Here is a 13,903-nt window from a genome sequence, read left to right as displayed (position 1 = left end):
AGGGTACAACTGTTGACCGTGCAGGTTCGATGAGCTAAACAGCCTCCTTTTGCACTGTAGATTATATGATTCTGTAGTAAGATCCAGGAGATTAAGCCTCTCCACCCTTTCCTCAGAAAACAATTCCTGGTTTTCGTCCGATAATCATTCTGAAATGATTCCAAAGAATTTACATCCTTCCTTAGATAAGGAGACCAGCAGTGTACACAGTACTCCTGATGTGGTCTCACCAATGTCCCCAAAGCACCTTCTGTGTTTGATGGTCCTGCGTTTGTTTATGTGCGTCCGACAACTCATCGACGCTCAATGTGTTCGCTCCTGGTCGTTGACTCAGGTCTTGAGTGAGGAGATTCTAGAAAGAAAAAGCTTCATAAAACATTTCGTAATTCTCACACAGAGGAGTGGTTTGGAAAAAGTAGGTCATCATTGAGACATGCAAATATTGGCACCGTTAGAATCTTTGGTGAGACAGAGAGGGCCTGCAGCAGATAAAAGAGATAATTGTGGGTCAGTCAGCATCCTGTTTCGACAACTGAACGCTTCTGCTGTGGTTCTAGACTGTCTGTGAGTGACGCATTCAACCTATCAGCGGTGAGATCACATCCAACCCCAGCAGAGATTGGCTAGGTCAACAATCTCGCCATATTTCCGTCTTCAACACGTTCAAAACTAAGCTGAACTTTTCAGCTTAGAGATAATAACTTGTTAAAATCTTCACCTGCTTTCAAAAAGACAAGTTTCCTGCCTCAAAATCAACCACATTTTGCAGGCAGCGATGGCTGCAGTGCAATGGTACTGGTGCTGGGCTAACAATCCAGAGACTCAAGTTAGTTCTCTGGGTTTGAATCCCACCATGACAGATGGTGAAATTTGAATTCAATAAAAGTCTGGGCGATTATTAAAATCTTGTTGTAAAAAAGCCAACTGCTTCACCGATGCCCCTTTAGAGAAGGAAATCTGTTGTTCTTCCCCAGTCACTGTGACTCCAGACCCACTCTGAAATGGCCAAGTAAGCAGCGTTCAATGGTTTGACAGGACTGTGTTTGATTATGTGAATAAGGTAAATGGTCTAAATTAAGCCTCGGTATAAGAACTAGGAGCAGGAATCGGCCATCTGGCCCCTTGGGCTTGCTCCGTCACTGAATAAGATCATGGCTGATCTTTTCGTGGACTCAGCTCCACTTACCCACCCACTCACCACAACCCTCAATTCCTTCATTGTTCAAAAATCCTTGCCTTAAAAAAATTCAATGGGGTAGCCTCACTGGGCAGGGAATTCCACAGATTCACAACCCTTTGGGTGAAAATGTTCCTCCTCAACTCAGTCCTAAATCTGTTTCTCCTTATTTTGAGGCCATGCCCCTAGTTCTAGTTTCACTCATCAGTGGAAACAACTTCCCTACTTCTCTTATAGATTCCTTTCACAATCTTATATGTTTCTATAAGATCTCCCCTTGTTCTTCTGAATTCCAATGAGTATAGCCCCAGTCTACTCAGTCTCCCCTCATAAGCCAACCCTCTCCACTCCAGAATCAACCTGGTGAATCTCCTCTGTGTCCCCTCCAGTGCCAGTATATCCTTTCTCAAGTAAAACGGTACACAGTACTCCAGGTGTGGCCTCACCAGCACCTTATACAGCTGCAACATAACCTCACTGTTTTTAAACTCCATCCCTCTAGCAATGAAGGACAAAATTCCATTTTGCCTTCTTAAATCCTTGGCGCAAACCATCTCCTTGAGATTCCTGCACAAGGACACCCAGATCCCTCTACATGCTGCAATTTTTTACCATGTAAACAACAGTCCGTTTTGCTGTTACTCCTACCAAAGTGGATGACCTCACATTTACCAACATTGTACTCCATCTGCCAGACCCTCGCCCACTCCCTTAGACTATCTAGATCCCATGAGATGTGACTAGATTTTGTGATTGATATTTTAAACTTAGTGCCCTTGTTGCAGAGATCCAGGCCGGAACTCTCTCAGCTCAATCCCTGCGGCTGGGATTCTCCCCTGTCTGAGTGCCGAGCTCTCTCCATCCTCGCTGGGAGGTCGGGGGGGGGTGGGGGGAACCGAGCGGGAACTCTTGCCTCTGTTTGTGATCGGGTTTGGCACACAGCCCCTGATCTCATCTGGGATCTTGTTCCTTCATCCTGTCGCGATTCTCTTTAACACCGCCCCGCTCTCGCTGAAGGGAAAGGAACGCCGTTTCGCGGTTCCGATGGTGCAGCCACTGGGGTGGCTGCCCGGCAAGAGACGGTGGCCTTGGGAACTGGGGGTCAAGAGTTTAAAACCCTCACGAGGGTTCACTCCCATCACGAGTGCCGAGAGGCAGCAGCCAGCAACACAAGCCACACTTGTGTCCATGAAGGAGTGATTATCATAAGACCACAAGACAGAGGAGCAAAATTAGGCCATTGGGCCCATCGTGTCTGCTCCCCCATTCTATCATGGCTGATATTTTTCTCATCCCCCATTCTCCCACCTTCTCCCCATAACCCCTGACCCCCTTTTTAATCTGGACTCTATCTATCTCTGTCTTAAAGACACTCAATGACCCGGCCTCCACAGCGGCAAAGAGTTCCACAGATTCACCTCCCTCTGGCCGAAGAGATTCTGTTTTTTCATCTCTGTTTTAAAGGATCGTCTCTTCACTCTGAGGCTGTGCCCTCGGATCCAGATTTGATTTATTATTGTCACATGGACTGGGATACAGCGAAAAGCATTGTTTCTTGCGCGCTGTACAGACAAAGCATACTGTTCATAGAGAAGGAAAGGAGAGGGTGCAGAATGTAGTGTTACAGTCATAGCTAGGGTGTAGAGAAAGATCAACTTAATGCGAGGTAGTTCCATTCAGAAGTCTGACGTCGGCAGGGAAGAAGTTAAATCCTAGTTTGTCTGATGAATGGAAACATCTTCCCCATGTCCACTCTATCCGGGTCTTTCAGTCTTCTGTCAGCTTCAATCAGTTTGGGTTTGGTGCAATCAGAGTTTCAAGAGGTGTAAATATGGGAATGAAGTGGACTGATGACTTTATGTTATTCTTGCCCCAGGTCTGACAAAGGAGGTCCCTTCCGTAGATGCCCAGAAAGGTTCGAAAACGACCCATCCACCATCGTCGCCTGGAGAGTCTACGCATCCACACGGGACTGGGATGTCCACTCCCCTCACCAAGGCTCCACAAGGGCAAGATACAAGTACCATACCACCCTCAGTGCCACCTTCTCCCCCATCAACTGATACCCACGGACATGGGAGTGTCCAGAAGTCCAGTTCCACTGCCGTATCTGTGCCAGGGCTCCAGGGACTGGACAGAATTATAACGCCACCCTCAGTGCCATCTTCACCCCCATCAACCGATGCCCACGGACATGGGAGTGTCCAAAATTCCAGTTCCACCGCCGTATCTGTGCCAGGGCTCCAGGGACTGGACAGAATTATAACGCCACCCTCAGTGCCATCTTCTCCCCCATCAACCGATGCCCACGGACATGGGAGTGTCCAAAATTCCAGTTCCTCCACCCAAGCTGTGCCCAGGCTCCAGGGACTGGACAGAACTACAACGCCACCCTCAGTGCCATCTTCACCCCCATCAACCAATGCCCAAGGACGTGACAGTGTCCAAATGTCCAGTTCCTCCACCCAAGCTGTGCCCGGGCTCCAGGGACTGAGTGGAATTACAACGCCACCCTCAGTGCCACCTTCTCTACCATCAACCGATGCCCAAGGGCGTGATAGTCTCCAAATGTCCAGTTCCTCCACCCAAGCTGTGCCTGGGCTCCAGGGACTGAGCAGAATTACAACGCCACCCTCAGTGCCATCTTCTCTACCATCAACCGATGCCCAAGGGCGTGACAGTGTCCAAATGTCCAGTTCCTCCACCCAAGCTGTGCCAGGGCTCCAGGGACTGGACAGAAGTCACGTGACATCTTCAGTGCCATCTTCTCCCCCATCAGTTGATACCCATGGATATGAAGATCCCCAGACGTCCAGTCCTTCCACCCAAGCCCCACCAGGACTCTGGGGACCGAACAGCAGACCCACACCCCCTTCTGTTTCATCTTCGCCCATAGCCACTGCCTCCCAAGGGAGCGCAGACCCCCAGATGCCCATCTCCTCTGCCACAGCTGTGCCAGGGCCACAGAGCCAAGGGGCAACCTCAACTCTTCAGACCACACAGGCCCTGCCCAGCACAGAACAACCACCACGGGGAGATGTCACCACAGCACAATCGATGAAAGCCACAGAGATGGCAAGTCCTCATCCTGAGAATAATATAGCCACAGCAGTGACACCAGCTCCAAATTATCAAGTGAAACAGCAAAGCAGAACTGGAGGACACATCAACATTCACAGTAAGGGTTCTATTCTGCTGTGTATGTTTTTGAGAATAGCAGTCCCTGTGTATATTACAGAGAATAGCAGTCCCTGTGTATATTGCAGAGAATAGCAGCCCCTGTGTATATTACAGAGAATAGCAGTCCCTGTGTATATTACAGAGAATAGCAGCCCCTGTGTATATTACAGAGAATAGCAGTCCCTGTGTATATTACAGAGAATAGCAGTCCCTGTGTATATTACAGAGAATAGCAGTCCCTGTGTATATTACAGAGAATAGCAGTCCCTGTGTATATTACAGAGAATAGCAGTCCCTGTGTATATTACAGAGAATAGCAGCCCCTGTGTATATTGTAGAGAATAGCAGTCCCTGTGTATATTAAGAGAATAGCAATATATTGTAGAGAAAAGCAGTCCCTGTGTATATTACAGAGAATAGCAGTCCCTGTGTATATTATAGAGAATAGCAGTCCCTGTGTATATTACAGAGAATAGCAGCCCCTGTGTATATTACAGAGAATAGCAGTCCCTGTGCATATTACAGAGAATAGCAGTCCCTGTGTATATTACAGAGAATAGCAGTCCCTGTGTATATTACAGAGAATAGCAGCCCCTGTGTATATTGTAGAGAATAGCAGTCCCTGTGTATATTAAGAGAATAGCAATATATTGTAGAGAAAAGCAGTCCCTGTGTATATTACAGAGAATAGCAGTCCCTGTGTATATTACAGAGAATAGCAGTCCCTGTGTATATTACAGAGAATAGCAGTCCCTGTGTATATTACAGAGAATAGCAGCCCCTGTGTATATTACAGAGAATAGCAGTCCCTGTGTATATTACAGAGAATAGCAGTCCCTGTGTATATTACAGAGAATAGCAGTCCCTGTGTATATTACAGAGAATAGCAGTCCCTGTGTATATTACAGAGAATAGCAGCCCCTGTGTATATTGCAGAGAATAGCAGTCCCTGTGTATATTACAGAGAATAGCAGTCCCTGTGTATATTACAGAGAATAGCAGTCCCTGTGTATATTACAGAGAATAGCAGTCCCTGTGTATATTGCAGAGAATAGCAGTCCCTGTGTATATTGCAGAGAATAGCAGTCCCTGTGTATATTACAGAGAATAGCAGTCCCTGTGTATATTGCAGAGAATAGCAGTCCCTGTGTATATTACAGAGAATAGCAGTCCCTGTGTATATTACAGAGAATAGCAGCCCCAGTGTATGTTACAGAGAATAGCAGTCCCTGTGCATATTACAGAGAATAGCAGTCCCTGTGTATATTATAGAGAATAGCAGTCCCTGTGTATATTACAGAGAATAGCAGTCCCTGTGTATATTACAGAGAATAGCAGTCCCTGTGTATATTGCAGAGAATAGCAGTCCCTGTGTATATTGCAGAGAATAGCAGTCCCTGTGTATATTACAGAGAATAGCAGTCCCTGTGTATATTGCAGAGAATAGCAGTCCCTGTGTATATTACAGAGAATAGCAGCCCCTGTGTATATTGCAGAGAATAGCAGTCCCTTCTCATCTCTGCTCTAAAAGATCTACGGCTGCGCTCTCGGATCCCAGTCTTTCCCACTAGTGGAAACATCCTCTCCACGTCCGCTCTATCCGGGCCTCGCAGTATCCTGTAAATTTCAATAAGAACCCTCTCCCCATCCATCCTTCTAAACTCCAACAGATCCAGAGTGCTCAACCGTTCCTCTCCGACAAGCCTATCATTCCCGGGATTTGTTCTTGAGATCCTCCTCCGGACCCTGTCCAAGGCCAGCACATCCTCCCTTAGATACGGGGCCCAAAATTGCTCCCAATGCCCCAGATGTGTTCTGACCGGAGCCTTATACAGCCTCAGCTTTTGTATCCTAAAGAAAAGTTTATTTATTTTTTTCCCCCAGATGAATACGTGATTTCCAGAGACTGGGAATCAGGAGGTCAGAGGTTGCACATTGGGCTGGTTCTGGCCATCTTCCTCAGCATGGTGACCATCGCCCTGCTCCACGTCAAAAGAAGTTGGAGGGCCAGTTGGCTTGTGCCTCAAGAGGAACGAGAGTCCACAAGGCGTCGCCATTCAGGTAGGGAGGGAACGAGTTGGGAGGTCAAGGCCCCTCGCAGGCAGAGTCCAGGGGGCTGAATAAAGTCGAGGGTCTGGGGCCTACTGGAAAAGGCTTTGTTGGGAATGGGGAAATCTTTCTTTCATTCACTCCTGGGGCATGGGCGTCGCTGGGCTGGGCCAGCATTTATTGCCCATCCCTAGTTGCCCCTTGGAGGGCAGTTGAGAGTCAACCGCATTATCTGAAAGAGGTGCTGGTTAGAGTGCATTGGCCGGGCCTAAATTCTCCCTCAGTGTCACCCGAACAGGCGCCGGAGTGTGGCGACTAGGGGATTTTCACAGTCACTTCATTGCGGTGTTAACATAAGCTCACTTATGACACTAATAAATAGCTCTCAAAACTTTAAACGCGAGAGTGATGGAAGACTCTCCGCTTGCCTGGATGAGTGCAGCTCCAACAACACTCAAGAACCCCAGCCTTCCCACGGGCGACACGACGGCACATTGGGTTAGTGCTGCTGCCTCTCAGCGCCAGGGTCCCGGGTTCGATTCCCGGCTGGGGTCACTGTCTGTGTGGAGTCTGCACATTCTCCCCGTGTCTGCGTGGGTTTCCTCCGGGTGCTCCGGTTTCCTCCCACAGTCTGAAAGAAGTGCGGGTTAGGGTGCATTGGCCGTGCTAAATTCTCCCTCAGTGTTACCCGAACAGGTGCCGGAGTGTGGCAACTAGGGGATTTTCATTGTAACTTCATTGCAGTGTTAATGTAAGCCAACTTGTGACACTAATAAATAAAAACTTAAACAGTGCTGTGTCTCTGGAGTCACATGTAGGCCAGACCGGGGTAAGGACGGTGGATTTCTTTCCCTAAAGGGAACCAGATGGGTTTTTTCCGACACTGGCTCATCAGTAGATTCTTAATTCCAGATATTTTTTATTGAATTGAAATTTCACCGTCTGCTGTGACGGGATTCGAACCCGGGTCCCCCAGAACATTAGTTTCTGGATTAATAATCTAGTGATAATACCACAAGGCTATTGACTCTCCTGGAACATAGAACAGTACAGGCCCTTCGGCCCTCAGTGTTGTGCTGAGCTATCCCAAGATCAAGTTATCCCAGTCCCTATCATCCTGGTGTCTCCTGTGGTGGATTCTGGATGTATTCGGTGTCGGGTTACTAAAGAGCAGTGGTTATATTAACAAGCCAATGGCCCCAAGTTATAAGTCCAAACCTAACAAGACTTATAGAGTCCGAGAAATTTACAGCACGGAAACAGGCCCTTCGGCCCATCTTGTCCATGCCGCCCTTTTTTTTTAAACCCCTAAACTAATCCCAATTGCCCGCATTTGGCCCGTATCCCTCTATACCCATCGTACCCATGTAATTGTCTAAATGCTTTTTAAAAGATAAAATTGTACCCGCCTCTATTACTACCTCTGGCAGCTCGTTCCAGACACTCACCACCCTTTGAGTGAAAAAATTGCCCCTCTGAACACTTTTGTGTCTCTCCTCTCTCACCTTAAACCTATACCCTCTAGTTTTAGATTCCCCTAGCTTTGGGAAAAGATATTGACTATCTCGCTGATCTGTGCCCCTCATTATTTTATAGACCTCTATAAGATCACCCCCTCAGCCTCCTACACTCCAGAGAAAAAAGTCCCAGTCTATCCAGCCTCTCCTTATAACTCAAACCATCAAGTCCCGGTAGCATCCTAGTAAATCTTTTCTACACTCTTTCTAGTTTAATAATATCCTTTCTACAATAGGGTGACCAGAACTGTACACAGTATTCCAAGTGTGGCCTTACCAATGTCTTGTACAACTTCAAGACGTCCCAACTCCTGTATTCAATGTTCTGACCGATGAAACCAAGCATGCCGAATGCCTTCTTCACCACTCTGTCCACCCGTGACTCCACTTTCAAGGAGCTGTGAACCTGTACCCCGAGATCTCTTTGTTCTGTAACTCTCCCCAGTGCCCTACCATTAACTGAGTAAGTCCTGCCTTGGTTCAATTGTCCAAAATGCATCACCTCGCATTTATCTAAATTAAACTCCATCTGCCGTTTGTCAGCCCACTGGCCCAATTGGTCAAGATCCCATTGCAATCGGAGATAACTTTCTTCACTGTCCACCAATCTTGGTGTCATCTGCAAACTTACTAATCATGTCTACTAAATTCTGATCCAAATCATTAATATAAATGACAAATGACAGTGGACCCAGCACTGATCCCTGAGGCACACCACTGGTCACAGGCCTCCAGTTTGAAAAACAATCCTCTACAACCACCCTCTGGCCTCCGTCAAGAAGCCAGTTTTGAATCCATTTGGCTCCCTCACCCTGGATCCCGTGAGATTTAACCTTACGCAACAACCTTGTATTTGAAATTTAATTCAATGAATAAATCTGGAAGCGAGAAGCCATTCTTGGTAATTCTGGCTGGAAGACAATCTTCTCTTCAGTTGTTTGCCAGCAACGCTTAACCTTCCGATTGCTAACGCTGTACTTTTTGTGTTTTGACCAGATACTGTTGATCTCTTGCGCTATCAGAGTGCCGACAGCAACTTGGTTTAAGGGGAGCTGGCCGAAGCAGGAAGTTTAACTGGAGGAACCCGGCCCCCCACCCCCCGAAGCTGAGGACACTTTTTAAGCATGCGGGCCACCCTCTGCCGAGGCAAGATAATAAAGGGCGTGGAAGCTTCAAGCGATTTCGGAATAAAGGTTTTCGGAATAAAGTGATCCATGAAAGCCTTTGCAGAACAAGGGGTGGGGGCGCTGGTATCGCCCTCAATGTGACGCTTTCTCATCTTTGCACTTTATCCTCTCTTCCCCACCAACCCACCTCCCGCAACTGATGCTGAAAAGAACAGATGGATGGTGACGGTGGTCAGCACCGCTCCCTCACAGCGGTTCGATTCCCGGCTTGGGGTCACTGTCTGTGCGGAGTCTGCACGTTCTTCCCCCCCCCACTCCCCCCCCCCAGTGTCTGCGTGGGTTTCCTCCGGGTGCTCCAGTTTCCGCCCACAGTCCGGAAGATGGGTGGGGCGGGTAGGGTGGCGGGGGGGGGGGGGGTATTGGCCGTGATCCTTAGCGACTGGGGGGGGGGCCTAGCTGGGGTTAAATGCATGAACTTATGAGGTGGGGGCGGGGGGGGGGTGGGGGGTGCGTTTGTGGTCAGCGCAGGCTTGAAGATGGGCCGAATGGCCTCCGTCTGCACCGGCCGGATTGTATCCTGCACTGATCAGGACGGATTGCGGACTTTCTCCCGCCCCGATTTGCATCTTAATTCTTTTTTTGCGTTGTCGCTTTCAGGCACTGCGCCTTTCCACGGACAAGCTTCATAAATCTGCGCCCACTGAGCGGCCCCCCCCCCCCCCCCCCCCCCAACCCCTGGGCTCCCCATCGCCCACTCAGTCCATCGCAATCATTCTCAACTCGCCAGGGAGGGGGGAGGATGGGCAGGGCGGGGGGGGGAGGGAGGGAGGGAGGGAGGTTTGGGCGTAGAGACGGGGGGGTGGGAGGGGGGGTGCACTGAGGGGCCAGAGAGGTCCCAGCCGCTCCGGGTCGCGCAGAGCGTAATTCGGGAAAGCGGCTGAGTCCCGGGCACTGGGATTCGATGTCGCCGTGTTCCTGCTGCAATCCCGTGGGATGGGCCTTCGGAATCTGGAACCTGCGGAGTCGTTTCCGTCCTGTTCCTGCCCCTCCACGCGTTCCGTTTCGGGGAACCCAGGAGTAACGGAAAGCAGCGAGACAATAGATAAAGTTCTGCTGTGGTTCTGTTTTTGTGTGTGTGTGTTCAGGCTTGCTCTTGGCAGACGTTTAGACAGGATGTGACCTGAGGCAGGGCAGCAACAATAAACTGGCTTGCTTTCACTCAGGCTCCGAGCAGCTAGACTTTGATCTCACGCACATGCACACACACACACACACAAAGAACAATACAGCACAGGAAACACACAGGTATACACTCACACACATATGCACACACATACACACTCACACAGTCACACACACACACACACACACACACACACACAGTCACACACATATGTGCACACACATGCTCACATGCACAAACACACTTGCACACATACATGCCCGCACATGCAAACATATGGACATTCGCATGCAAGCACGCACACACATGTGCATGCACACACATGCACATACCTTGCTCGCATAACAAACACACTCGCCCGCACACACACATGCACAAATTCTCGCATGCAAACACACTTACACATACACGTGTACACACACACACGCACACAGATGCACGTGGACACATGCACATGCAGTGTACATGGACACGCACAGAAACACAAAAGACACACCAGCACACACACTCTCACTGTCCGATCTGTAAGCTATTCCCGCTTACACAGTCACCAGGTCCCCACATTTCCCGACTACCAGCCAACCTGTCAGGGTGTGTGGGGGTCTTTTTGTTTGGTTTCAGTGTTGAGTGATATTCTGTTCTTGTTACTGTACTAACCACTCACGGGGGGGGGTGGTTAACAGCGATGGGAGGCTGCTTTGTAGCTGTCCCTTCCCACTGTCTCCTGTTGGAACTGGGCAGTGTGCCCAATTCCAGTGAAAGATCCTGAGTTTGTCTATTTTTCGCTGGCCTTGTTTGAAGCTTCCCACGGTGGTTTGGTTTGGACGTGGTCTTATCTTACAGCTGGCATCTATCACCAGCGACTGAGTGTTAAACTGCCCAAGGCGGGCCTCACCCATCTCAATGCCCGTGCGCACATCACGCCTCTCTACCGCTCCCCCCCCCACCCCCAACACAGCGGGCAGAGTGAGGGGGCAGAGGGACGGAGCGGAGGAATTGTGGAGGGAGGTGAGGGGGGGGGGTGGGGGATGTGGGAGAAGGGGCTGAGGGTGGGTGGGAGGGGGGGGGGGGCGAGGGTCAGGGTGAGGGGGGGGGTGGTGTTGGAGGGATGGTGAGGGTCAGACCAGGTTTTGTTGGGGGGGGGAGGGGGAGTATGGGTGAGGGGGAGGGGGGGTTGGAGGAGGGATGGCGAGGGTCAGACCAGGTTTGGGTTGGGGGGGGGGGGGAGTGGGTATGGGTGAGGGGGAGGGGGTGGGTCAGACCGGGTTTGGGTGGGGGTTGGGCGTATGGGGGAGGGGGAGGGGGAGGGGGGGGTTGGAGGAGGGATGGTGAGGGTCAGACCGGGTTTGGGTGGGGGGGGGGGCGTGGGTATGGGTGAGGGGGAGGGGGTGGGTCAGACCGGGTTTGGGTGGGGGTTGGGCATATGGGGGAGGGGGAGGGGGGGTTGGAGGAGGGATGGTGAGGGTCAGACCGGGTTTGGGTGGGGGCTGGGCGTATGGGGGAGGGGGAGGGGGAGGGGGGGGTTGGAGGAGGGATGGTGAGGGTCAGACCGGGTTTGGGTGGGGGGGGGAGTGGGTATGAGTGATGGGGAGGGGGGGTTGGAGGAGGGACGGTGAGGGTCAGACCAGGTTTGGGTGGGGGTTGGGCGTATGGGGGAGGGGGAGGGGAGGTTGGAGGAGGGACGGTGAGGGTCAGACCGGGTTTGGTGGGGGGAGGGGGGGTTGGAGGAGGGACGGTGAGGGTCAGACCGGGTTTGGGTGGGGGGGGGGAGTGGGTATGGGTGAGGGGGAGGGGGTGGGTCAGACCGGGTTTGGGTGGGGGGTTGGGCGTATGGGGGAGGGGGAGGGGGGGGTTGGAGGAGGGATGGTGAGGGTCAGACCGGGTTTGGGTGGGGGGGGGAGTGGGTATGAGTGATGGGGAGGGTGGGTTGGAGGAGGGATGGTGAGGGTCAGACCAGGTTTGGGTGGGGGTTGGGCGTATGGGGGAGGGGGAGGGGGAGGGGGGGTTGGAGGAGGGATGGTGAGGGTCAGACCGGGTTTGGGTGGGGGGGGGAGTGGGTATGAGTGATGGGGAGGGTGGGTTGGAGGAGGGATGGTGAGGGTCAGACCAGGTTTGGGTGGGGGTTGGGCGTATGGGGGAGGGGGAGGGGGAGGGGGGGTTGGAGGAGGGATGGTGAGGGTCAGACCGGGTTTGGGTGGGGGTTGGGCGTATGGGGGGAGGGGGAGGGGGGGTTGGAGGAGGGATGGTGAGGGTCAGACCGGGTTTGGGTGGGGGGGGGAGTGGGTATGAGTGATGGGGAGGGTGGGTTGGAGGAGGGATGGTGAGGGTCAGACCAGGTTTGGGTGGGGGTTGGGCGTATGGGGGAGGGGGAGGGGGGGTTGGAGGAGGGACGGTGAGGGTCAGACCGGGTTTGGTGGGGGGAGGGGGGGTTGGAGGAGGGATGGTGAGCCTGCTCTGACCATGCTGCCCGACTGAACTAAAACCCCCTACCCTTCCGGGGACCGAATCCCTCTATCCCTATCCTATTCATGGATTTGTGAAGATGCCTCTTAAAACTCACTGCCGTGTCCGCTTCCACTACCTCCCCCTGGCAGCGAGGCACCCACCACCCTCTGTGTAAATAAAAACTCGCCTCGTGCATCTCCTTTAAACCTTGACCCTCGCACCTTAAACCTGTGCCCCCCCCCCAACCCCCACTCATCAACCCTGGGAGAAAGCTTCTGACTGTCCACTGTATCCATGCCCGTCCTGGGTCGGCTGTGATTTGTCATTTATATTAATGATTTGGATGAGAATATAGGGGACCACGGTTAGTAAGTTTGCAGATGACACCAAGATTGGTGGAGAGTGAAGAAATTTATCTCCGATTGCAATGGGATCTTGATCAATTGGGCCAGTGGGCTGCCGAGCGGCAGATGCAGTTTAATTTAGAGAAATGCGAGGTGATGGTAGATTGAACCAGGGCAGGACTTACTCAGTTAATGGTACGGCACTGGGGAGAGTTACAGAACAAAGAGACCTAAGGGTACAGGTTCACAGCTCCTTGAAAGTGGAGTCACAGGTGGACAGAGTGGTGAAGAAGGCATTCGGCATGCTTAGAGTGAAATCAAAGGACACAAAACGGTTACCTGGCACAACACGGATTCTGGGAAAAGACATTAAGAGGCACTGACTTTGGGCACAGACAGTACACAAAGAGTTAAAACCTGTAGTGTTTAAATTACTGCAGGAAACAGGTCAGATCTTGAGGTACCTTAAACTTGAGATAAAAGCAGACCCAAAACCATGAGTTTGATAATAAGATCAGCTACTGATGGGGGCGGGGGGAATATAAAGGCATAAATATATATCACAAAATGAGCCATTGATGGAGGACAGAACTGCATAAACATACCTACTCTATGATGTGATTCCTGTCAATGTCCATATATTTTTCTGTGTACAATGATGTGTTAACTATCGTGCTCCACACTTGTCTACTCAACGTGTAACCATGTGCTAATGACTAATATCCATACTGTCTATGATCTAACAATGTATAAAAGATGCCCAACTACCATTGTGTAGTTGAGAAGGCGGCTGCCTGTACTGCGGAGTGCCAGCACTTCTCCCAAAGCTTTGTCCGAATAAAACTGTTTATTGAGCCTCCGAGTCTGACTCCGAAGTGGTG

General features: G+C 51.0%; 1 protein-coding gene across 1 annotated transcript; it reads left to right on the top strand.

The window, feature by feature from the left end:
- The first annotated feature begins 3,693 nt into the window (after nt 1-3,693).
- Nucleotides 3,694-9,219, top strand: LOC145339881 (uncharacterized). The gene is made up of 3 exons (XM_080184418.1): nt 3,694-4,355; nt 6,242-6,418; nt 8,920-9,219. The coding sequence occupies exons 1-3, from the start codon at nt 3,746-3,748 to the stop codon at nt 8,967-8,969; spliced, it is 837 nt and encodes a 278-aa protein (XP_080040544.1). The 5' UTR covers nt 3,694-3,745; the 3' UTR covers nt 8,970-9,219.
- Nucleotides 9,220-13,903: the final 4,684 nt, after the last annotated feature.

This window comes from Carcharhinus amblyrhynchos, unplaced genomic scaffold (assembly GCF_965287045.1).
Source record: "Carcharhinus amblyrhynchos unplaced genomic scaffold, sCarAmb.v2.hapA scaffold_719, whole genome shotgun sequence".
NCBI lineage: Eukaryota > Metazoa > Chordata > Chondrichthyes > Carcharhiniformes > Carcharhinidae > Carcharhinus > Carcharhinus amblyrhynchos.
The sequence above is the reverse complement of the archived record's forward strand: the minus strand, read 5'-3'. Positions and strand labels throughout refer to the sequence as shown.

Excerpts from the sequence above, each read along its gene's own strand:
- LOC145339881 (XM_080184418.1), top strand. The coding sequence starts at position 3,746 with ATGTCCAGTTCCTCCACCCAAGCTGTGCCTGGGCTCCAGGGACTGAGC. Across the intron at positions 4,356-6,241 it reads AGGACACATCAACATTCACA|ATGAATACGTGATTTCCAGA; the intron begins GTAAGGGTTCTA and ends TTTTTCCCCCAG. Across the intron at positions 6,419-8,919 it reads CACAAGGCGTCGCCATTCAG|ATACTGTTGATCTCTTGCGC; the intron begins GTAGGGAGGGAA and ends TGTTTTGACCAG.